This window comes from Carassius carassius, chromosome 25 (assembly GCF_963082965.1).
Source record: "Carassius carassius chromosome 25, fCarCar2.1, whole genome shotgun sequence".
NCBI classification, from domain to species: domain Eukaryota; kingdom Metazoa; phylum Chordata; class Actinopteri; order Cypriniformes; family Cyprinidae; genus Carassius; species Carassius carassius.
This window is the reverse complement of record NC_081779.1, coordinates 27,034,515-27,060,888: the sequence shown is the minus strand read 5'-3', so window position 1 is coordinate 27,060,888 and position 26,374 is coordinate 27,034,515. Positions and strand designations below refer to the sequence as shown.

The 26,374-nt window shown below is 39.1% G+C and overlaps 1 protein-coding gene across 1 annotated transcript; it reads right to left on the bottom strand.

Annotated features, from left to right (window-relative positions):
- LOC132104788 (delta-type opioid receptor-like) lies at nt 1-26,158 on the bottom strand. The gene is made up of 3 exons (XM_059510327.1): nt 25,678-26,158; nt 1,061-1,416; nt 1-932 (listed from the first exon to the last, which is right to left on the bottom strand). The coding sequence occupies exons 1-3, from the start codon at nt 25,914-25,916 to the stop codon at nt 403-405; spliced, it is 1,125 nt and encodes a 374-aa protein (XP_059366310.1). The 5' UTR covers nt 25,917-26,158; the 3' UTR covers nt 1-402.
- Between the last annotated feature and the right edge of the window lie 216 nt (nt 26,159-26,374).

Here is a 26,374-nt window from a genome sequence, read left to right as displayed (position 1 = left end):
CCTTCATTCAGAATTGGGTTATATCCTCAGAACCCGTAAGATTTCAGTCCCTGAAAGTCCACCAGACCTTGATTAATTACCCTGTTTTGGATATTGGGCTCAGAAGGGGCTCATCATTGTGTTAGCATTTCTTCCAAAAGAATACTACAGCCAGTCCACAATAATACGTAATAAATGGTGCAGGAGAGGAGCTGCTCAACTCAGTTTCTCTGGTTACCTTCTGAATATGCAAAACTTGAGATAGTATTGAGTACTGTGGAGCTATATGCTTTCCAAGATGTAGGAAGTGTCTCTTCCATTCTGTACCTAGAATTCAGTAGTGGAGATTTGAGTTACCTCGGATTGCAGGTCCTGCTGAACTCTTCTAGACTGGGACCCCCCTGGGATCTTCTCCAGGCCTAGTCATACTGGTGTCTTTCCTGCCTCTGAAGATGCACAAACTGACACTGGCTCCCTTGTAGCATTCCTGGCTCGGTTAAGACTATTCTGGTCAGCTCTGGTTCGGAAAGGTTGGCAGAAGTCTCTGAAGCATCTCTTGAAATTCTCATCCAAGAAAGCGTAGAGGACAGGATTAAGGCTGCTGTTGGTATAGCCAAGTGCAATACACAGGTGCCAGCTGGCAATCACAAAGGGGTTCTTTTGGCTGATGTCTACAAGTGTTTTGACAATGATGAAGATGTGAATGGGTGTCCAGCAGATAATGAAGGCAGCCACCACTACCAAGACCATTCGAGTGATTCTACGCATGTTTCTGTCCTTCTCCTTTGAGCCTGAGAAAAGACGGACAGTTCTCAAACGTAGGATCATCAGACCATAGCAGACTGTGATCACTAGCACTGGTACCACAAATGCAAAGATAAACACACAAATCTTTGTCACTGTGTCCCAGTACCAGTCTGGTTCAGGGAACTTCAGCATGCAGACAGTTGCACCTGTTAGGAAATACATTTTTATTAGATTTTGAAGAAGGTTAACTTTTAATTGCTTGGTTATATCAAGACACATTTTCCAACAAATACAATTTGCTTTCTAAAAATATTGCTTTTAAATACAAATTCACCTTGGTTTGTCACTTTGGTAACTGCCATGATCATGGCTGGTACTCCAACAGCTGAAGAGAGAATCCAGATGCACACATTGATGATTTTGGCCTTTATGGGGGTACGAAACTCAAGTGCTCTCACAGGGTGGCACACGGCAATGTAACGGTCCACACTCATCATAGTGAGGGTGAAGATACTGGTAAACATGTTATAGTAGTCAATGGCTATAACAATTTTACAAAGAAGTTCACCAAAGGGCCAGGTGTTCATTAGATACTTGGCGCTCTGGAAAGGAAGTGTACTAGTGGCCAGAGCATCTGCCAGTGCCAAATTGAAGATGTAGATGTTCGTGGCAGTTTTCAGCTTTGTGTATCTGCAGACACAGAAACAACAGAGGAGTTTGTGAGGACACATCTAATACTTGTTGCCTATGTGGTTTATAGAATTGACATGGCACAGTGGGTACTGGCACTCGCAGCAAGAAAGTCCTGTTTTTTGCTATATATATATATATATATATATATATATATATATATATATATATATATATATATCCTTTTTTTTCTTCTTCAGCTTATTGGCATTTGCACACATAGTTCATGTTTTGCATGTTTTGTCTCTACTAACAAGCTAATGAGATTAATCTAGTCACTTTTTCAAAAAAGTGTACTGCTTGTGTGTCTTCAACAACAGGGTAAGAAAGTACTGGGCTATTCTGTGTGGGCTGATGGACCAAGGACATGTGCTAACCAGCTCTTTGGAGTACTGCAGGATCTGTTGTCTATCCTTTTACTGGATAAAGTGATACCGTTTCAGAAAATATTTGGTTCCAAATCCAACAAAGAAGTGTCTGAGAACCCTTATGGACTTTGGTCCAACTGTTTTCGCATTGCACACTGCAGGAAATGTAGGTTGGTGACTGAATGAACAGCACTCCCGTCCAAAGATAATTTCAATTATAGTGAAAATATCAGTAATTGGATGAGTCCAAGTATTAGTAAATCACTTTGTGTGATCCATTTTAATACCCTTCTCCAATAAATTTTGCGTCTGAAGGGTAACTCCTACAAATGCATTTTCAAAAAGGTCAGGCACGAAAATACTGTGTCCATGCCTTTTCAGCGCTATTTCTTCACCGCTTGACTTTAGTAAATCCTAAAAGAGTGTTTGAGCTGGAGCAAGTTGTAAGTAAATCTGGCACTTAATTTTATGCAGTTAGTGAAAACATCTCAGGTTATGCATGTAACCATGGTTCCTTAAAAAGGGAAAGAGACACTACATCCTCTAGCAGTTGCTATGGCAGCCTATGACATCACTTCCGGTGCAGCCACGGTATAAAAGGGTGCCGATAGAACACATTTGTTTCTTTGTCTGAAGCTTGTGTCCAAGGCATGCTAAGAAAAGAGTATGCAGTTTCTCGTTCCCTTCTCATGGAGCCATTGTTACATGTATAACCTGAGACGTTCCCTTCCAAGGGAACCAAGCTGTTCCCAAAACCCACACTGGGCATTGGGCGGTGGGCAGCAGTGGTTCAGTGGCCCATGCAGGTTGTCTACAAACCGGAAGGTTGGTGGTTCAATCCCCGGCTCCACCTGACCAAGTGTTGAGGTGTCCTTGAGCAAGACATCTAACCCCAGGTGCTCCTAATGAGCTGGATGGTGCCTTGCATGGCTGACCGTCGTCGGTGTTTGAATGAGTGAGTGAATGGATGAATGTGAGGCAACTTGTAAAGTGCTTTGGATGGCCATGGGGTCTGTTGTAAGCGCTATATAAATGCAGTCCATTTACTGCTATGTTGAGGGGAGTGCATGCTAAGCACCAAGGCGAGCATTAAGTACCAACTTTACAGAGCCATGGGAGTTGCCCCTTAGGGCACCTCTGTGGCTGTTAGTGATGATATTCCATTTGGCCAAAAGCCTGAGCTACATGCCCAAAATAACTTACCTGTTACAGGCTAGGCCAGTGGTTTTCAACAGTATTGGTGGGGAGCTGTCAATTGTTATTAATAGAAATAATAATATTGTTAATATATGTTAAAATGTCATAATCAAATATCATAATTTGATTTATAATTAAATAATGAGAATTTAATAATAAACTGTTTGATGCCATTTCCGACACCAAACTTATGTGAAGCGTTGACTATTCAAGCTCGCTGACTGGTTTAATAATTTATTTATATTTAACATATTTTTGCTGCATATATGCCATGACAAATTTAAGCCTGGACACATTGCTGTCGACTGGATCACTGAAAACGACAAATACAGATGTTTCTTCATCTAAAAGTAAGCCTGACACTGAAAAGACTCAAAATAAATCTAAACAAAGAAAATATAGCAGTGTCTACCTAGGTTTCACATGTTTGGGAGCGGAGAAAGGGCAGCTACCGATCTGTGTTGTATGCTCAGAAGTCTTGTCAAACTAAGTTTTGGAACAAACTGGTTTGCGTGACGGGTGGAGAAAAGGCCCCAAATCCATGGGTGGAGTCCTCAGGCATGATGGGTGGAGAAAAGACCTCAGATTTAAAGCAGTTAAATCTGAATTCACTTTCAGATAAAACAGTAGAGAAGAATAAATGAAATGGCAGATGATATAACTCAGAAGTTGGTTAAAAACATTCAAGAGAGTCCCTTTTATGCCCTACAGGGAATAAGGAAGTCGTGGCCTAATGGTTAGAGAGTCGGACTCCCAATCGAAAGGTTGTGAGTTTGAGTCCCGGGCCGGCAGGAATTGTGGGTGGGGGGAGTGCATGTACAGTTCTCTCTCCACCTTCAATACCATGACTTAGGTGCCCTTGAGCAAGGCATCAAACCCCCAACTGCTCCCCGGGCGCCGCAGCATAAATGGCTGCCCACTGCTCCGGGTGTGTGCTCACAGTGTGTGTGTGTTCACTGCTCTGTGTGTGTGCACTTTGGATGGGTTAAATGCAGAGCACAAATTCTGAGTATGGGTCACCATACTTGGCTGAATGTCACTTCACTTCACTACAGTTGGATGAATCTACCGATAAAGCAAACCTTTTCAATGTACTTCTCTTTGTAAATTTTATGTTTGAATACATTTATTTTTTCATATGGAATAGATTGGTCTAAATGTGTGGGTCTGAGCACAGACAGAGTAAGAACCATGGTGGGGAATCGGAACAGAGTCATTGTGTGAAGGTAACCTATTGTTACTGTTCCAATCATGAGCTCCATCCACTGTAGTTTACATCTGGAAGCAATAGCTACCAGGAAGATACCTCCAGATCTCAGATTTGTCTTAGGTGAGGCTGTTACAATAGTCAATTTCATATAGTCACTTCAGTCACTTTTGTTTCAACTTCTATGTAATGAAATGGGAAGTGACCATGTTCAGTTTCTTTTACAGACTGAGGTACAGTGGCTTTCAACAGGCAGGGTGCTTACTTGTCTCTTTGAATTAAGCAACAAAACACAGATTTTTTTATCTGACTCAAAATTTCCCGTATTAGACAGTGATTTTGAGTGGCTTGCAAAATCAGTGTCTCAAGTCCAAAATAAAATTGAAGCCACAACAAAGAATTGTGGGAGTGGGAGTGGCAGGCTTTTGCATTACTCTTATTTTCGTTACTTTATTTTTGTATCACTTTCAAAGCTTTCACAGCACACAATCACCATTTGCGTATTGTGTATATATCAGGTAATAAAATTAATAAACTAGGGTGACCTTTTTTGCCATTTTTCCAGGATGCGTCCTGGCCAGGATTTCTAAATTTCTTAAAGTATCCAGGTTTTGGCTTTGTTTTCCTGTTTTCATACTTACTGAAGATAATGATCGGAAAGTATTAGTGTTATTGGAAAAGTGGAAAGTATTAAAAAATCGCACAATGTAAAAGAAAATATTTAGGTATATTGTTTTTGAAACTCAATTTATAGTATACAATACACACGTGACTTAATCTAGCCTGGTGCAGGTTAATGAGGTGTAACATTTTACAATTCTTAACACAAACGCAACTGGTATTTTATATTAGTTGTGGAAATGCAGAGCTCATATCTTGCCGATAATATGCTGAATTGTGTAACAGACCACAGGTTGTGGGTGGAGGTGATTTTGTGAAATGCTGGAACAATGTAATTTCCCAAAAGAGAGGAGTATTATCACAGACTAAATTAATGATAAATAAATTGATGTCATCCCCAAGGCAGACAGTTTGATCTAGATTTTTCCCTGGTAATTGGCAGTTATATAACTGTCTATGAATCACATTTAGTCCATGGAAAGAGCTCTAAAGGAAAAAAAAATCGCATGCCTTTTCCCAGAGCAATTGTCCAGAAAAACTGGCAGTGCAATATAGGCTCTTGCATTCTTCACTTTTTATCTTCATCTAAATCTATCAACACAAGACTGCTCATTTGCATTATTGAGGGTGGAAGGAAATAACATATATGAGAAAATGGAATGATCTGGCTTGGATGAAAAAAGAAAAATATTACTTCATTTGTGTTTATCGTTTATAGTATGTTTATTATATATATATATATACATGTATATATATATATATATATATGTATATATATATATATATATATATATATATATATATATATATATAATGTGTGTGTGTATAAATAAGCTTTTAAAATGACAAAAATGACAAAAACTGTGAATGTCAAAGTTCAACTCAAAAGCATGATTGTTTACAGAGCCCAGTGTGAAAATGTAATGCCAGTGTGTGATATTTTCTAATTACATGCATTTTAAGAATCCATGTTACAATTATATTTACTACATTCCCTTGTAGTGAGTTAGAATGTAATTAAACTATTTTTAATATTTATTATAAAAAAAAAAAGTATACAAATGTAACTCGCCACTTTCAGTTTAGTGGAGGTTAAATGTGAAAGATATTATTCACAGCTTACATGACATCAGATTTTATCTTGCATGCATGCATATATATATATATATATATATATATATAAAGTAAAATTTAGATAAATTTTGTTCTCTTGTGAACCATCACTTTAAATCACTAACAACAGCTGAAATTGTCCTTACTTTGTGACAATCCAGCAGTCAAGCATGTTAAGCCGATGTCAAGAAAGCATTCATCTCTACATGTCTCAAATATTAATAAAATAATAATAATAATAATAATAATAATAATTATAATAAATTAATCAAACATGTTTATTTTGTTGCACCTAAAAAAATAATTTGGCACCTAGGTTTCTTTCTTACAGGAGCCAATGTGAACAAACATGTGAACAAACATTTTCCCAGAATTATTGCACATAGCTGTCTTTATATTCTTTATTGATGGATTGCACAGGTTCGATTGGCAATGGGCTTCATCACACTACCTGAACATGTGCAATTGTGCTTTTGAAGCCTACTGACCACGCGCACCTGTCCGCGCGGTCGTCTGCTCAGAGGCTCTCCGATGGCGATTTTTACGTCACGCCTACCTAGCGGTCCATAGCGGACTCGCGCACGCAGGCTTTAAGATGCAGTCTGTAAGACGCACACGGGAGCATGACTTGACACGTGACATTGCAGAAAATGTGCGTTCACAAATGTAGCCTATGTTGAACCAAATATGGAAAGCACTTTCAATTTTACCAAACTAATAGCTGTTGATGACTATTTTAATTGAATTCTGCCAAAGTGTGCGCTTTTATGTGTTCGTAATGTAATGTAAGTCTGCTTATGTCTGAAAATAATTTATGAAAAACAAAATAACCACATAAAAACATTAGGTTATAGCTTATATTTCTTTAGTAGCCTATTTTTTTTTTTAATTAGGGTGATATCAGGTAAAATGGGCCATTTAAGGTTTGGGGGTCCCAGCCCCTCTGGAATTTAGAACCAATGACTACAAAGGATTTCAAACTGTTGTCATAACTTTGCTTGACAAGTAACAGGTGATTTGATTGGTTTATGGTTGCTGTAAGGATGATGAATCTATAAAAAAAAACATGCACATAAAAAAACTATGCATAATATCTGTCTTGATGGCATCAATCAGAAATAATGTTGTTTGGTATAGGAACATATTTTTTGAAAAAGTGATGTTTTTCTTGGCGGCCCAATTTACCTTAACTTACTGAGGTAAAATGGGCCACATGGTTTCAGCTAAAATGGGCCATCATCTGTGTCACCCACACACACACACACACTCACCATGGCCCCCCCAACAGTAATAATGGTAGTAGATATTTTATTTACAGTGAGTATGGCAAACGAGAAGGAAGTGAGAGGAGAGGAGAGGAGAGAGGGAGATGGAAAGAGAGAGGAAGTGAGAGGAGGAGGAAGAATGAGAGAGGAGACGAGCAGAGGAGACAGGAAGTGAGAGATCATGTGAGGTTAAAGGAATGCAGAGGAATTGAGAGGAGACAGAAAGAGAGAAAAGAGAGGAGGTGCAATGACCAAAGAGGAAAGGATACAAAGATAAAACAGGGAGGGAAGGTAAGGCCAAACAACTACAATCTGTGGAAAGAGGAGAGGATGAAGGGGGCCTTGGATGAATACAGGGAGTGAAGAAAGGAATTACAGGGAGTGTGCACCTCTTATCACGAGCATGGGGTGTGCCGCAATCCACACTGCAAAGACGCATCAGTGGAAAGGTGACTGGCAGTGAACATGCGTCAGGGCGGAAGCCCTACCTTCCAGATGAGGGGAAAGGGAGCTTGCTGCCACCCTCAAGACCTTGGCGCAGAGGGGGTTTCCCTTCACAAAACGTGATGTCCAGCAAGTGGCCTTTGATTTTGCAGCCAAGAACAACATATCTGGTTTCTCCAAGACAGCAGAGAGGGCCGGATATTACTGGTTTCAGAACTTTCTAAAGACCTTGAGATGCGCAAGCCAGAGGTCCTGTCTGCAGCACGGGCTGCTGGACTCAACAAAGAGGTGGTTAGTCAGTGGTTTAACCAGTATTAGAGCATTTTGGTCGAGCTGGGTATTGAGGGCACACCGTCACATATATGAAACAGCGACGAGTCTGGGCTTCAGGACCAGTTCAGTTCGACAAAGGTCATTGGACAGGTTGGCCAGCCATGTGTGGAGGTGTGTGCCGGAGAGAAGGGGGAGACAATGACTTGTCTGGCAGCGTTCAATGCAGAAGGCACATACAGTCGAACAATGATTATTTTTAAGGGGAAGCATGTTCGTTCTGAGGGGCTACAGGGATGCCCGGAGAAAACCAGTGTAAGGTGTTCAGACAATGGCTGGATTACCTCTGACCTCTTTCTGGAGTGGGGTCAAATGTTCGTTCAGTACCTCCCCAGGGATGACCCAGGCCCCACCTTCTCCTCCTTGACGGCCACAGTAGCCATGTTTATAATCTGGAGTTTATTAACCCTTTAAAACCGAACGTGTCGGCGCCGACACAATTTACCATGCTATATTCATGTTATCATAACTCACCAACCGTTTGCACTATGAAAAAAAATCAGGATTTACAAGGGAGGAGGCGATAGATTTGATCTTTGGTGACACCTGGGTGGAGGCTGAGCATGACTCTTCGGACCCAGAGTCTGTGTATTCAGATGTTGAGGAGGCGTATGCTGGTGGCATTGACCCAGATGTGGATTGGTAAGTGATGCTTATGAATCTTTTTGATGAATCTATGATAAATGTGAGTAAAATAGTCACAGACTCCGTGTTTCAGTTTGAAATACCACTGTTTCACACACTTATGTCGTATACGCTTCTCTCTAGAAATATGGCAAATAGTCTTAGTGTTTATACTTGACTAACTGGGGCCCAGGTCAGGAAGCAGACAGACTGGCTAAACCGACCGTCTGCTAGCTGCCTCCCGTCACAGAGGTCAGTTAATTCTCAGCACATAGAGACTCTTTCACCTAGATATCACACTATAGAGACTGTGTCTGTTCCCCGAACTAGAAAATACAAAAAACGTCCAAACCAAGTTAAGATTAACAATTTAATTGAGGTTCAACAAATAAAAAACAGAAGCAATATGGATAAACAAATGATAAAGCTTGGCTTATTGAATATCAAATCCCTTTCTACGAAAACACTTTTTGTAAATAATATGATCACTGATCATAATATAGATGTACTCTGTTTGACAGAAACCTGGCTAAAACCTGATGATTACATTATTTTAAATGAGTCCACCCCCCAAGATTACTGTTATAAACATGAGCCCCGTCTAAAAGGCAAAGGTGGAGGTGTTGCTTCAATTTATAACAACGTTTTTTAGGATTTCTCAGAGGGCAGGCTACAAGTATAACTCGTTTGAAGTAATGGTACTTCATATAACATTATCCAAAGAAACAAATGTTAATGATAAATCCCCTGTTGTGTTTGTACTGGCTACTGTATACAGGCCACCAGGGCACCAGACAGACTTTATTTAAGAGTTTGGTGATTTTACATCCAAGTTAGTTCTGGCTGCAGATAAAGTTTTAATAGTTGGTGATTTTGATATCCATGTTGATAATGAAAACGATGCATTGGGATCAGCATTTATAGACATTCTGAACTCTATTGGTGTTAGACAACACGTTTCAGGACCTACTCATTGTCGAAATCATACTCTAGATTTAATACTGTCACATGGAATTGATGTTGATGGTGTTGAAATTATTCAGCCAAGTGATGATATCTCAGATCATTATTTAGTTCTTTGCAAAATTCATATAGCCAAAATTGTAAATTCTACTTCTTGTTACAAGTATGGAAGAACCATCACTTCTAACACAAAAGACTGCTTTTTAAGTTATCTTCCTGATGTATCCAAATTCCTTAGCATATCCAAAACCTCAGAACAACTTGATGATGTAACAGAAACTATGGACTCTCTCTTTTCTAGCACTTTAAATAAAGTTGCTCCTTTACGCTTAAGGAAGGTTAAGGAAAACAGTTTGACACCATGGTATAATGAGCATACTCGCACCCTAAAGAGAGCAGCCCGAAAAATGGAGCGCAGCTGGAGGAAAACAAAACTAGAGGTATTTCGTATTGCTTGGCGGGAAAGTAACATATCTTACAGAAAAGCATTAAAAACTGCTAGATCCGATTACTTTTCTTCTCTTTTAGAAGAAAACAAACATAACCCCAGGTATTTATTCAATACAGTGGCTAAATTAACGAAAAATAAAGCCTCAACAAGTGTTGACATTTCCCAACACCACAGCAGTAATGACTTTATGAACTACTTTACTTCTAAGAGCGATACTATTAGAGATAAAATTGCAACCATTCAGCCGTCAGCTACAGTATCACATCAGACAGTGCACTATAGACCCCCTGAGGAACAGTTCCACTCATTCTCTACCATAGGAGAGGAAAAATTGTATAAACTTGTTAAATCATCTAAACCAACAACATGTATGTTAGACCCTATACCATCTAAGCTCCTGAAAGAGGTGCTTCCAGAAGTCATAGATCCTCTTCTGACTATTGTTAATTCCTCATTGTCATTAGGACATGTCCCCAAAACCTTCAAACTGGCTGTTATTAAGCCTCTCATCAAAAAACCACAACTTGACCCCAAAGAACTAGTTAATTATAGACCAATCTCGAATCTCCCTTTTCTGTCCAAGATACTAGAAAAGGTGGTATCCACACAATTATATTCCTTCTTAGAGAAAAATGGTATATGTGAGGATTTCCAGTCAGGATTTAGACCGTATCATAGTACTGAGACTGCTCTTCTTAGAGTTATAAATGATCTGCTCTTATCATCTGATCGTGGGTGTATCTCTCTATTAGTTTTATTGGATCTTAGTGCTGCGTTTGACACAATTGACCACAACATTCTTTTGCATAGACTTGAATACTTTGTTGGCATCAGTGGAAGTGCATTAGCATGGTTTAAATCGTACTTATATGACCGCCATCAGTTCGTAGCAGTGAATGAAGATGTATCCTATCGATCACAAGTGCAGTATGGAGTACCTCAAGGCTCAGTACTAGGGACGCTACTCTTCACGCTTTATATATTACCCTTGGGAGATATCATCAGGAAACATGGTGTTAGCTTTCACTGTTATGCTGATGATACTCAGCTCTATATTTCTTCGCAGCCCGGTGAAACACACCAATTTGAAAAACTAATGGATTGCATAGTCGATATAAAAAACTGGATGACGAGTAATTTCTTACTGCTAAATTCTGAAAAAACAGAGGTGTTAATTATAGGACCTAAAAACTCTGCTTGTAATAACCTAGAACACTGTCTAAGGCTTGATGGTTACTCTGTCAATTCTTCATCATCAGTTAGGAACCTAGGTGTGCTACTTGATAGCAATCTTTCCTTAGAAAGCCACGTTTCTAGCATTTGTAAAACTGCATTTTTCCATCTCAAAAATATATCTAAATTACGGCCTATGCTCTCAATGTCAAATGCAGAAATGTTAATCCACGCATTTATGACCTCAAGGTTAGATTATTGTAATGCTTTATTGGGTGGTTGTTCTGCACGCTTAGTAAACAAACTACAGCTAGTCCAAAAAGATTAAACTAAATGCGGCGGTGGTTGGGATAGATTTCTGGGGGCGAAAAGAGGAACGAGGCAGGGGATGAGGATATTACGGAGCCCCGCACGTCACCTGTAGGAGAAAAAACAATCAATCCGTGGCGACGGTTTTGCAATCCATCCCCTCAGTTTATAAACTGTACTCACAAATTCATAAACCGTTCCTTCGGTTTAACAAACCGTGCCCACGAATTTCCAATCCGTGCGCTCAGATTTTGTAAACCGCACCCTCGGTTTTTTAATCTGTACCCACGAATTCATAATCTGCGCACACACTTTCGCAATCCGTTCCCATGGATTTTTTAAACCGTACTCACAGATTCATGCAGCAAGCTCCTACGTGTTAACATATAGTTTTAATGAATATTATTATGTGGAATGGGTCTACAGCAAAGTGTCTTAAGTGATTCTCTATGAAGTGTAGTACGAGGTGGAATACAAAGACTTAATAAGAAAGATGTGCATCAAAATCTTGTTAAATTTGTGATAATCTTATAATAGCACTTGATTATTATTGTACAATAAACCTGCCATTGTGACTAACTCTGGAGTAATTACTTTTCCTCTTTTGTAAATTGTTTTGGATTAAAGTTTCTTATGCATAACCTGTATAATAATATATAATAATGATAAAAATAAAAAGAAAGTTATTTTTTATAATTTTAATTTGTAGGCTAAATAAATGATTACAAGACAGTAAAAATGTTTGTCATAAAATAATTCATGAATTGCTTTATTTCTAAATAACCTTTGACAGTTTTGGAAATGCTTGTGTAGCCTACAATTCTTTCTTAACATGAAGACTTATTTTTGTGATTTTATTATACTAAGCTCCATCCACCCCACCCCACCTGCCGGAGTTAGATGCATGCTTTACTGTTAATGTTATTATTAAATAATTAGGCCAAAAATAACATTGCATTCAGTTAGAGAGAAAAGGAATGAAAACATAACCGGCATATTATTTGTTTTGTATTGCTTTTTACCCTTATTTTCTTCTTTTTAGCGTTTATTTTTTTTGGCCATAAAACACAGGCGGCTGTGTCTTATCCTATGGGTGATTAATGTAAAATAAACGCTAAAAAGAAAACTATTTTGTGAATGCTGATCGTGGTCTTGTTGGATAGGTACTATGAAAAATAATGTTTAATAAACAGAAATGAATCTGCCAGTGGGGGTGGAGCCCCAAATGCGTGCCAGTTTACAAATCCGTGGGAATGGATTGCAAAAGCGTGCGCAGGTTATGAATTCGTGAGTACGGATTGAAAAACCGAGGGTACGGTTTACAAAATCTGAGCGCACGGATTGGGAATCCGTGGGCACGATTTGTTAAACTGAGGGAACAGTTTATGAATTCGTGAGTACGGTTTATAAACTGAGGGGACTGATTGCAAAACCTTCGCCACGGATTGATTTTTTTCTCCTACAGGTGACGTGCGGGCCTCCGTATTACGGACAGAGAAACAAAGAAAAGAAAATGTAATGCCAAATGGCTGACGGGTCATGAATGGCTTGTGTTTGATCACAAGAATGTCGTAATGCTTTGTCAGGATTGCCTCATGTAAGTTACACGAAAGTAAAAACAAAACAAGCAATTTCATGGTGGGAACTAATCATTTTAAATTTGAGTCAGTGTATATTTTGTTGTATGCATTGTACTTTATATGTGTTTTTCATGCCAACAATGTTAATAAAATGATCAAATGCATTCATTGGCACTCATAATTTGTTATTTTTACCGAGAAAAAAAAATAGCTAGTGGAAATTCTGATTGGCTGGTAACTTTAGAAAGTTACCAGCCACATTGGCTGGTGATCAAAAAAGTTAATTTAGAACCCTGGACGTGACGGCGCGCAGGGTATGGAAGATAACATTTTGGTGTCAGCGCGAAGCAGGCCTATAGCCCACCATCAGACAACACACACAATATAAGGGTTTTAAAAATAATAAATAAATGAATAGTTTACGTTTAAATGGGGTGCTTACTTTTATTTGTAGATGAAGTCCATGCGTCTCTGTGTCCTCTGGACAAAGATGTCAATTACTTTGTTGTAAAAGTCCTCTTTGTTGGGTGTATTTCTCAATTTCATGAGTCTCTCATTTTCAATGGAAATAAGAGCCAAGGAGGAAAGTCTGTTCTGCTCCATTCTGTTACGGCTGTAGGTGACCACAGCTCTTTTTTCTTCATAGGACAATGTTGAAAATCTTTTTAAGTAACTAATATCCATATTCATAATATCCAAATATCCACAGCCGACGAACTAGGCTGACATGACGACAGACAATGCTAGTCGCGGACTCGCGGGCGCCGCTAGATGCTAGTATTCGGGAAGCGCGCGGATTGAGTGAGAGCGAGTAGATCACGTGACATGAAGCAAGCTCGGTCTCTGCCTCAATGTTGATAATTCAAGACAGCATGAGAACTGACTGCGCATGCGCAAATCTACCTAAACTACGTTCTATGGACCAAAGACGCACGGCTCACCTCTGCCTCAATGGCCATGGCTTTTGAATTTCCTGCATGAAACAACGGTTTTTAGGAGCAAACAATGGCAAAATGAGTATATTATGAGTATTTCTTAAAATTGTTGTTACAAAAAATAATATTTGGAATAAAATTAATGCAATTAATAATGTGGTGAATTAATAAAGCTCTTGGAATTAATAAATGTAATGTCAACATTTCCTTTGGTGAGGCACTGCCTACCCTGCCTACCCTGACCGCACGTCCCTGGTGCGTACATGCGTTCATGTTTGCTCGTGTATGTGTGTGGGTGCGTGCGTGTGCATGGATGCGTTCATGTTTGTGCGAACACACATGCACATATCTGTGTGTGTGTGTGTGTGTTTGTGTGTGTGTAGGTGTGTGTGTATAGGTGCGTGTGTGTATGCGAATGTGTGTGTACACTGTGCATGTGTGTATGTGCGTGCGTGCATGTGTGCATTATGTTTATCTATTTGTTTGTGTGTGTGAATGTGTGCGCGTGTATGTGTGTGTGTATGTGTATATATATATATATATATATATATATATATATATATGTATATGTGCGTGTGCGAATGTGTGTTTACGTGCATGCGCGCGCGTGTGTGTGTGTGTGTGTGTCCATGCATGCATTTATGTGTAAATCAGTATATTTGTGTATGTTTGTATGTGCATGTATGTGTGTGTGAATGTGTACATGCATGTCTTTGTGTAAAATTAAGCTGTAGGTCACTACAATGTCCAGGAAGTGCTGGAAAATTGTCCCTCACTTTTAGCAGATCCATCACACCCATTTAGAGAAGCAGACCTACGTACTTATTTATTTATTTAGGGTATACATCAGCCCATGTGAATTTCCTACCCTTCTCCATATTTCTCACCACATTCTTATTTGTTTGCACACAAGATGTTTATGTAGGTGTGTGTACATCAATGCATGTATGTGTGCATGTGTATATCTGCATGTTTTGGTGTGTATTTGTGTGTGTGTGTGTGTGTGTGTGTGTGTGTGTGTGTGTGTGTGTGTGTGTGAATGTGTGTACATGCATGTGTGTGCATGCGTGTAAGCAACTGCAGACTTTATTTTTATTATTATTTCAATGTTATTGTATTATTATTGTTATTATTATTGTTACATTAGTTTTTGCTAATTTTGCTCTTATTAATAAATTGCTTTATAATGAAAAGTATTTTTATGAATATATAGTGAGTTTGTAACATGCTTTTTATAAAAAAATTTCCAGTGTGGCTTCTACAGTTTCCTACGAAGAAGCAAATGTGCCATCCACATCGATTACAACCCCACCTCAGATGGGCCGTGGCCAGGGCCGCAGCCGTAGCCGTGGTCGCAGCCGTAGCCGTGGTCGCATTCATGGCCGTGAGGAATCGCACAGCCTCTCACCGGTATCACATGATGGAAGATGGAACACTGAGGCAGATCCTGATATAGTGCCCAATATTCCAAGGTTTACTCCTAAAAGAATACATGGAGTGCAGCCTCCACTCACATTTGGAAAAATGTCTTCAATTGATATTTTCAGTCAATATTTTGACGAAGAGGTCATAAACATCTTGTGTGCAAACACAAACAAGAATGCAGAGAGAAATCTGGAGAGGGGTAGGAAATTCTCATGGGCTGATGTATACCCTGAAGAAATGAAGAAGTACATAGGTCTGCTTCTCTACATGGGTGTGATGGATCTGCCAAAAGTGAGGGACTTCTGGAGGAAGAAAACTTTGTTTCATGTTCCTTTTCCTGCAACTGTGATGTCCAGGGATCGTTTCTTAGCAATCTCCTGCAATCTGCACATCAGTGATCCAATGGAAGATGCAGAAAATGACAAGAAAAGGGGCACAGAGGAATATGACTGTCTCCACAGAGTGCAACCACTATTGGACATTATGAGGAACAGGTGCATGTCTATTTACCACCCTAGACAGCACATTTCTGTTGATGAGAGGATGATTGCAACCAAAGCCAGGATATCCTTCAAGCAATATATGAAGGCCAAGCCTACTAAGTGGGGCATAAAACTTTTTGTATTAGCTGATGTCAACGGCTACACCCCTGACTTCAAAATGTATACTGGGAAGTCAAAATTTGCATCTGGGAAAGGCCTGTCTTTTGATGTTGTCACATCGTTGGTGAATCGAGACTACCTGGGGTCAGGCTATGTGATTTACTGTGACAATTTCTACACAAGCCCTCTCCTCTTTCGACATCTGCATCAGCTGGGATTTGGCACATGTGGAACTTATCGAGAAGGAAGAGTTGGTGTTCCCTCAACCAAAAACAATGCCCTGAACAAAAGATCACCAAGAGGCTCCATTCGTTGGATCAGAGAGGATGTTCTTTTGTTTGTGAAGTGGATGGACACAAGGGAGGTCTCCATGTGCACAACTATCCACACAGAGTACAGTGGAGAAACTGTGCTAAGATGGATGACAACAGAGGATGGGCGAAAAAAGAAGATGGTCCCTGTTCCCAGGCCAACAGCAGTTCAGCAGTACAATAAGTACATGGGAGGAGTTGACACCTCTGACCAGATGCTAGGAACAAATTCGATGCACCATAAAACACGGAAGTGGTACATGACCATTTTTCAGCATTTCCTGGACATTGCAGTGACCAACAGCTTTATTTTGCACAAAGAGCTGTGTCATTCACCATGACAAACACATGACATGGCAAAACTTTCAAGAGTTGCTTGCTGCTCAGCTCACAGGTGTTCCCCTGGATGGCAGCCCAAGAGAGAGAGCCGATCATCTACCTGTTCATGTGAGTGACACTCAGGGCCTTTCACAAAGGGCCAGCATGGGTCTGCGTCATTGCATACGATGCAAAAAGAGCACCCCATGGAAGTGTCAGGAATGTGATGTGGGACTATGCTTGCAGTTAGACAGGAACTGCTTCAGAGAGCATCACATTAAAAAGACTGAATTGAAGGATCCAAAAATCGCCTGTAGAACTGGGGTAAAACAAATGGCTCCTGAGTGAACACTTTGCAAACCAGTGTCCCAAAAAGACTTGTATATATGTATTATAGTTCCTTTTTCAAGATTGAGGCATTAGATTCTTTCGTTCATGAGTTTTCAGATTTTTCTTAATAAAAAGCAGTAAAATCTCTACTCGTTTTTTTTTTTTTTTGCTATTTAAATTGTATTTGCTATCTCATCACACACTATAATGTACAATAACTGTAATATCCTGAAAGCCAATTATTTTTCTGAAAACAATGACACCTTGCACTTGAATATACCACATTGTGTTATAATTTTATACTCAAAAAACCAAAATGAGTGAAAACGGCCTATTTTAGCCTTAGGTTCTAAAGGGTTAAACTACTGAAGAGCAAGAATGTGCACATCATGTGCTACCCTGCCCAAACAACCCATGCACTGCAACCAGCGGCCAAGGCCCTCTTCAAGAGTCTGAAACACCACTGGGACCAGGAAGGGAGGAAGTGGACGAGGATGATGGCTGGGCATAAGCTGTCAAGGATGGAGTTTTTTGCGGTGTTCAGCAGGGCTTGGGCAAAGGCTGCCACTATTGAAAATGCCCAGGCAGGGTCCCGGGGGACAGGAAGGTTCCCTCTCAATAAAGATATTCTCCCTGAGACTGCTTTTGCACCCAGCAAGACCACCAAAAGAGTGCTACCATCCACTCTACCAACCCCGCCCACACGGCCGCAGTCTCTCCCAACCCCGCCCATAAGACTGCAGTGCCTCTTACCCCCGCCCACAAGACCAGAGTCTCTCCCACCCCTGCCCACTGGACCATGGTCACCCCTGCTGACCTTGACCCACTCTGCCCGCCAGCCATCAGCCCTGCTCTCTGGACATCAGCCCTCCCACCCGCCAGCCAGACCTCAGTCGCCTGCCGATCCACCAAGCCAGACCTCAGTCCTCTACTTCCCTGACACCCCTGCTACCTGTGGAACCACTGAACTTTTTCCCAGAAGATGAGAAGGTGGTGTTTCAAGAGGTTGTGTTGGAGAATGTACCGGAAGAAGATAATGACTTCTTCAATCAGTTCACACCACAGGAAGAAACCCACTCCCAGGATGAGGGACCTTCCAGCTCCACAGTAAGTGATATTTTATTCTATTCTATTCAAACTTAGGCTACATGACATGTTACACATGCATGCTCACGCAAACATACGCATGCACATTCATGCACGCACACACACACACACATTTATTCCCTAATTATATAAAATGTACACCAAATAATTATTCTATTTCTTACAATAACATAGGCTCTTTTTGTTTTGTTTTTTCTGTTCAGTCTGTGAGATCGGTCACATTCACTGACTTGATCTCAGTGCCGCAAAGGAAGAGGGCCATCAGAAAGAGAGTGAAGCCACCATCATATAACCTCACAAGTGAGCAACACATTGAATATATTAAAACAAACAAGTCATACAGCAAGCAACCAAACAAGCCAGCAAGTACCTGGGCATCAAGCAACCAAAAGGTAAAAAAAGCAGGGCAAGAGAAGCAAATCACCTTGCAAACCCTGCAACACCCACTATGGTGATCCAACTGTATCTGTGATGACGATGGTTTCATTTGCAAAGACTGTGTTTGAAAAATGTTTTCATCACACACACACAAATCAGTTATCAATTTTGAATGTGAATCTTTGTAATTTGCACATATCGTTCTAAATGTCTTGTTCACACACACACACACACAACAGACATCAGTTCACTGATCTATGTTGTTCCAAAATGGACTTTTTTAATTGCACATTTGAATATGTGGGTTTGCACCCAAAATGTATTTTTTTAATGGCACATATGAATATGTTTGTTTAATGTAGTTTAAATGGTATTTGACTGTATAAGCAGTTGTTTTAAAATTAAAACTGATGATAAATTACTATTTCCTTTTGCAGTTAGACTGGCCCATTGTACCTGAAACTGCTCATGCAAAAAAAGTTGGCACAACTGATGTTTCAAGAACTGTAGGGTATAAATAATTATATTTTATTACATAATTTCAATACACAAATATCAAAAACAGTCATTATTAATCACAAATACACATGGAATAGGCACATATGGTACTGTATTATTATCCCAAACGATTTACCAAAAAGTGGCCCAATTTAGCTGATATCACCCTAATGTACAAAATAAAATTAATTGTAAAACTAAAAGTTTTCCGGTGCGCCCTATATAGGAAAACAGTTCTAAAATAGGTTATTCATTGAAGGTGCACCTTATAGTGTGGAAAATACGGTACTACTGCTAATGAGTCTCTTGCTACATCGGTGGTTCCCAACTCATTAAAAAAATCTGTCATCATCCCTGTGCCTAAGAACAATAAACCCTCTTGTCTGAATGACTATCGTCCAGTTGCCCTCACATCAATAGTCATGAAGGTCTTTGAGGGACTGGTTAAAAATGTCATCTGCTCCTCCATACTGGATACTTTGGACCCTCTTCAGTTTGCCTATCGCCCAAACAGATCCACAGAGGATGACATCTCTCACATCCTGCACTCTTCTCTCACACACATTGACAGCAATAACAGGAACTACGTAAGGCTGCTATTTATTGACTATAGCTCAGCTTTTAATACTATAGTCCCCTAAAAGCTAGCTTTTAAACTCATAGACCTCGGCCTGAATTCTTCACTATGCAACTAGATTCTAGATTTCCTCACCGGCAGACCTCAAGTGGTGAATCTAGGCCAGTACACCTCCAGCTCCATCACCCTGAACACAGGAGCCCCACAGGGCTGTGTCCTGAGTCCCCTGCTCTACTCTCTCTACACACATGACTGCGTGTCTTCGCACAGCTCCACATCTATAATCAAATTTGCTGATGATACTGTGGTTCTGGGCCTCATTCACAACAATAATGAGACCGCATGCTTGGATGAGGTAGAGAAATTAACATCATGGTGCCAGGACAACTTAACATCATGGTGCCAGGACAACTGTCTCTCTCTGAATGTGAGCAAAACTAAAGAACTGATTGTGGACTTCAGGAAGAGACAGCAGCAACCCTATACACCTTTTATGATCAGCGGGACCCCTGTGGAGAGGGTGAGCAGCTTCAAGTACCTTGCTGTAAACATCTCCGAGGACCTGACTTGGACTACTCACATTCAAACACAGGTTAATAAAGCCAGGCAAAGACTGTACCATCTGCGACAGCTGAGGAAATTCAGGGTCTCACCAGCAATCCTGAAAACTTTCTATTCTGGGGCTATAAAAAGTGTATTGACTCAGTGTATCTCAGTGTGGTATGGGAACAGTTCCAGTCAAGACTGCAAAGCCCTGCAGAGAGAGTTGTGCACTTAGCTGAGCGCATTTCAGGGTCTGCTCTCCCCTCTCTGCAGGACATCTATCTCAAATGCTGCAGAAGCAGAGCTGCTAAAATCATCAAAGACTCCACCCACCCCAGTAACCATCTTATCACTTTGCTGCCATCTGGTAAGCGATTCCGTAGCCTGATGGCAAAAACCGAGAGACTCAGGAGGAGTTTCTTCCCCCAGGCTATCAGGCTCCTAAACTCAAAACCAGCTTCTTAACATCTTCATGCTTCCACTTAATGTACACTTTATCAGTGAGATATTCATCATTCACTACCCAGAGATGTATAGTAACGAAGTAGAACTACTTCACTACTGTACTTAAGTACTAAAAGGCGGTATCTGTACTTTACTAGAGTATTATTTTTTTCTCCTACTTCAGTACATATTTTCGATGAGTTTAATACTTTTACTCCGATATTTTTTTATGTGCTGCATCGTTACTCGTTACAATTATAAAAATGTTACGAATCATTCCATTATAAACAGAACTGTAGATGGCAGGTTTGATGAAGCTGGCACATCATTGAGCGAATTGAGAAGACTGCGCGTGCTGACTGAACTGCTGTGAAGAGAGAGATGAACACCGAGCCGAGCCAGATAATGACTCGTTCTCGAGTCAAGAAACGGTTGCATCGGTTTTCGAATCACCAGTAGTTGTTTCTGACAGTTCGATTCAATAAACCAGTTGAAGAAAACAGTTCACCGGTTCTTTTGTGCTCGATGTTATGGCGTCATTGGCGTTGACTGCAAGCCTTCGGTTTACCTGGGCTCATAACATTAGCACAGAATCAGTTCAGAATCAATCACCAAAAGAATCAGTTCGGTTCATGCGCTCTGTGTGTCAGTTTGCTTTCACGCTGAATCACACATGCGCAGTATCATCAGCTCCTCGGTTCTCGAATCGGACACGTCTGACAGAAACGGTTCTTGACCACTGATCTATAATATAAGTTATATATATAGATCAGTGTTCTTGACTCGTGAACGAGTCAGTCTGTTATTCGTTATCTGGCTCGGCTCGGTGTTCATATTCAGTTCTCTCTTCACAGCAGTTCAGTCAGTGTACTGTTTGAGTACATCAATTACTCCGGGATATTGGTTTGTTTTAACTCAGAGGGAGTGTCAGCCACATTAAACAAGTTAACAGCTTAAGTCATTTGTGGATTAATGCGTATTGGAGACGTGAACCGTTTAAAACGATTCAGTTCGATTTGGTGAACTGGTTTAAAAAGATCCGGTTACATCGAATGATTCGTTCGTGAACCGGATATCACAAACTGCTTTGTTTGGAACTGTCTTACAACATATACGGAAGAGAAGACAGAAGACAGAATAAAGTCGTAGTTTTTGCTATTTTTGGACCAAAATGTATTTTCGATGCTTCAGAAAATTCTAACTGACCCTCTGATGTCACATGGACTACTTTGATGATGTTTTTCTTACCTTTCTGGACATGGACAGTATACTGTGCACACAGTTTCAATGGAGGGACTGAGAGCTCTCGGACTAAATCTAAAATATCTTAAACTGTGTTCAGAAGATAAACTGAGGTCTTACGGGTTTGAAACAACATGAGGGTAAGTTATTAATGACATAATTTTGCAAATTGGGCGAACTAACCCTTTAATCTGTTTTTTGTTTACAAAAAGTTACAGTCAAAGGAATTGTGATTGTCCTTTAGGTTAATCATTTGAAATAGTAAAAACAATATGTTCAAACTTTTGACTACTTTTTTTAATAACTACATAACACAATACTTGTACTTTTACTTTCAGTACTTGAGTAGTAAATTTTCAAATAGACTACTTGCAATACTTAAGTACAAAAAATGTTGAATACTTTAGTACTTCTACTTAAGTGTGGTGCTTAAAGAGCACTTCAACTTCTACTCAAGTCATTTTTTTGATAGAGCACTTGTACTTTTACTCAAGTCTGGGTCTCTAGTACTTTATACATCTCTGTCACTACCTCACATAGACACACTGACAGTGTCACCCTGTTTGCACATTTGCTTCTTGTACATTCCTGTGTATCTTAATATTTAAGACTACAGTATAATGCACATATGAGTTTGAGTTTATTAGTTTATAATAACGTGGACAATCCCTTTTAATGAAAAGAGCAGCTTTAGCCTCTACGGCTAATTTCCAGCTGTAGTCCCCGGCCAGTTGTTAAAAGGCATACAACAAATAAAAAACAATACAATTATATTTACAACAGGGATAAGCAAGATGGAATAAGACATACAAACATGTGGCACACAAATGAGACAAGCACAAACAAACAAGCAGAAATTGCAAAGGCATATAAGCAGTTTATGCATTAAAACAGTACAAAACAACATACACGATAATAACACAGACAAAACCTAACATTGAAACAGACAGCAGAAAAATCTAATGGCAGCAGCATGACCATGTCACATCAAATACACATCACAACTTTCAGATTAATATGCACATTGTACATCCCTGTATATATTAATATTTAAGACTACAGTTTACTTTCATGCACATTATTTTGCGCTCTATATTTAATTCTACAATATACATCTTTTTTTATATTTTATTCTTACATTTTTATTGTTTACTTTTATTTCATTCTTACATAGCTATATTTATGTATATTTTCATCCGTGTTGTTTTCTTTAATAATTCCACTGTCCATGGAGCGGACCTGACTCACATTTCACTGCTGGTTATATATGCTATATATAATTTTGTATGTGACGAATAAAAATCTTGAATCTTGAATCTTCAATGACTATGTATATTTCTTCTTATCTCCGGTGAGGCACTGCATCTGTGAAAGAAGAGCTTTCAAATATTGGGAACATTTTGAAGCAGGGTTGAGTATAAAATAAGGTTCTTGTAAACTGAATTTGTTACACCACAAAGGACATTAAATTGGAATTTGAATTGAGATGACAGAAAGAGGAATTTACAGAATTGGAATTTAAAAAAAATAATCACTGTAGTTCCACAAAAGAAAAATTCCCCCGGTGTAATAGAACAGAATGATAAGGAACAGATTCACTTATGATTCTGTTTCCATCTTGTAAGCTACTCCATTTTGAACACTCTGGGGTAAGCATTTAGGAAAATACTGTCTTTTTAGACAAAAGTAAGTAAATAAATAAATATTATAATGTAAATTAAATAAATACACACTACTTGAAAAACTTAAAAAAATCATTAGACTATTTGAAATAAGTCTCTTATTCACACCAAGGCCACATTTATTTGATAAAAAATACAGTAAAAAATATTATCAATAAAAAAATAACAATATCACATTAAAGATTTATATAAACATCATTACCGTTTAAAAGAGCCTTTTTTTCTGTTTCAATATATTTTAAAATGTAATTTATTCTGTGATGCAAAGCTGAATTTTCAGAAATCATTCAGAAATGAATCAGCTTTGCATCACAAGGAATAAATTACATTTTAAAATATATTTAAAAAACTAAAAATAAAGTTTTTTATTGTAATAGTTCTTTTAAATTGCGCATTTTTGTACATTGCACATTTAAATACATTTTAATTCATTTTTTTTTACATTCAATACAATTCTGCTTTACTTATTTATTGATTATTTAATTTAATTGTAAATTTATTATAGTTTTTAACACTAATTTGTTTTTGCTAGGAAACTACAATTTGACCAAAAACATGGTTTTCAAGGTCTTAATACTGTATCTTTAATCTTCATATGAACAATTCAGATGTAATAAGATTAACTATAATCAAGTTAATCTTGATAAATTACAAGTCTTAATAATGGTTGTTTATGTTTTCCCTGCACTCTTAATACATCTTTATCACACTGATAAATTGTGCAACTTATAATTTTCTAATTATTCAAAGTGAAAGCACCTCATATTAAAGCTAAGCTCGACTCTATACTTTGAGGCAGAGAAGAATTAGCGCTCAATTAGTATGTTGATTAAAGCTGTCTGTGTAGAAGCACCTCAGTATCAGGAGACTAGAACAATTACTGTCATAGTGACGACCCACAGCTGCTGCCGTTCCTTTTTACACAATGTCATTTTCCAGACATGCCGGCGACTTGAAGCCTCTCGCTGTGGCTGTCAGCTTCAAGCTTATGAATTAAAATGATATTCCACTTTGCACTAAAAACTGCCTTTTGTAATAGAATGAAAGGTGTTTGATAGATCTTTAGTTTAAAGGTTTGAGGTTAGAAATGTAATTTAAGCACCTCATCTTTGCCTCCACTCACAAAGAGCATTTATTACCTCACAGAGAGATATTTTATCACATCTGAATGCCACACACTGGAATGAAATGGATTAGGGTGCACAAATTTATGAGCTGAGCTGTCTCTTGAGATGGCCATGATTATGTCCCAAATTCTATTTCCATCAGATGGTCCTTAAATGAGGTCATTTCCTGCCCTAGATGGTTTCATCAGGACCACAGAAGTGAGAATCTCCTCTCTCAAGACTTGATATTTGACAAATAAAAAGACCTCTAGTACAGTCACTCATGAGCAACCCAATTAACATGAGGAGAGGAGCACATCTATTACAGTCATGGACTGGACTACAGATCAATACATGATAGCATTTGTGTTCATCCATCCTGCTCACTACAATCTGAATAGAAAATATGACAATAATCTAAGGCATGCAACTAATTACAGAAGTAAAGTAATGCATGACCTGCATGCTGTGGGTTCAACTACAGTGCTTTGGAAAATGGCTGATTTACACATTAATTTAATACAACCAAACCAACACAGAAAGTGAGAGACCAGGGGCAAGTTGTCACAGCAGTAACTATAATGTTTATAGTCAAAAGCCAAAATGCATGAATGCAACAAAACCAGTCTTAAGTCGCTGGGATATATTTTTAGCAATAGCAAAAAATAAATAAAAAAATAAATAAACAAAAACCTTTGTATGGGTCAAAACTTGTTGTTGAACTGTTCTCAAGAATATTTTATTTATATATTTTTCTTTTATTATATATATTTTATATATATATTTATTTTTATTTTATTTTTTGATTATGATTCAAAATGTCAATTCGAGGCAGGTTTCATGAATACCTTTGCATTATGTAATTGTTTTAATGTTTACATGTTAAATAGTCTTATAATAGGCTATAGGCAGGTTCCTTTTTTGACAACTTACCCCATGTAATGAGGCAACATGCATTACTACTGGGCCATCGTCTTAAACTGTGTTTGATGAACTGAAGTATTTTATTTATTTTTTTTTGCAAGGTAATAACTGGAAAATGGTTCAGTTGACCATAAAAAAAAGAACCTAATAGACTCATAATCTAGGGTGAGATAGATTTGTTTTGTCTTGCTTACCTGACCACTCCATACATCACTAGGATGTTTCCCAAGAGTCCCACAACGCAGATAACGGAGTAAAGAGCAGTGATGGAAATGGCGATGATGATTCCCGAGGGTCTCTTTACCGGGTTGGGCTCGGTGTAGTTCTTCCCGTCAGGAACGAAACCCATCACGTCGTCAGGAAAAGTAACATTAAACGGGTTAATGGAGTAGAGGTCGGACATGTCGGCACCGGGGATGACGGACGGCTCCATCGCTTCGGTGTCGCTGCAAAGTAGCGCCTCACGATCTGAACTTCTCGATCTTAAGCGAGGGAGAAAACTGTAAAATTATAATACGAGCTCGGTTTGTGCAGGAATCGTCACGCGGTTAATATCTCGCGGGTGAGTGACAGTAAGAATCAAAGTTTCCCTCTGTTCAGCTGCCGTGTAACAGGTGTGAGGCGAGCTCTGCTCTCTGAACGATCTGCGCGACGCCTCAAACTTCTGCTGTCTATGTGAGGGAGGACTGAGCGAGAGCTCCACTACGTCATCCTGCTGTTCGGATTCCCAACATACACACGACTACTTATATAGCCTAATAAAACCCCCTATGGGATTTATGAGCGATTAAATAGATATTTAGCAGCAGCAACAGAAAAAGGGAAGACCTAAATAGTGAAACAGTAAAACAATCTGCCAGTAACGCTATAGCAGTCTATAAAACAGGTGCC

Excerpts from the sequence above, each read along its gene's own strand:
- LOC132104788 (XM_059510327.1), bottom strand. The coding sequence starts at position 25,916 with ATGGAGCCGTCCGTCATCCCCGGTGCCGACATGTCCGACCTCTACTCC. Across the intron at positions 1,417-25,677 it reads GTGATGTATGGAGTGGTCAG|ATACACAAAGCTGAAAACTG; the intron begins GTAAGCAAGACA and ends CTGTGTCTGCAG. Across the intron at positions 933-1,060 it reads TACCAAAGTGACAAACCAAG|GTGCAACTGTCTGCATGCTG; the intron begins GTGAATTTGTAT and ends ATTTCCTAACAG.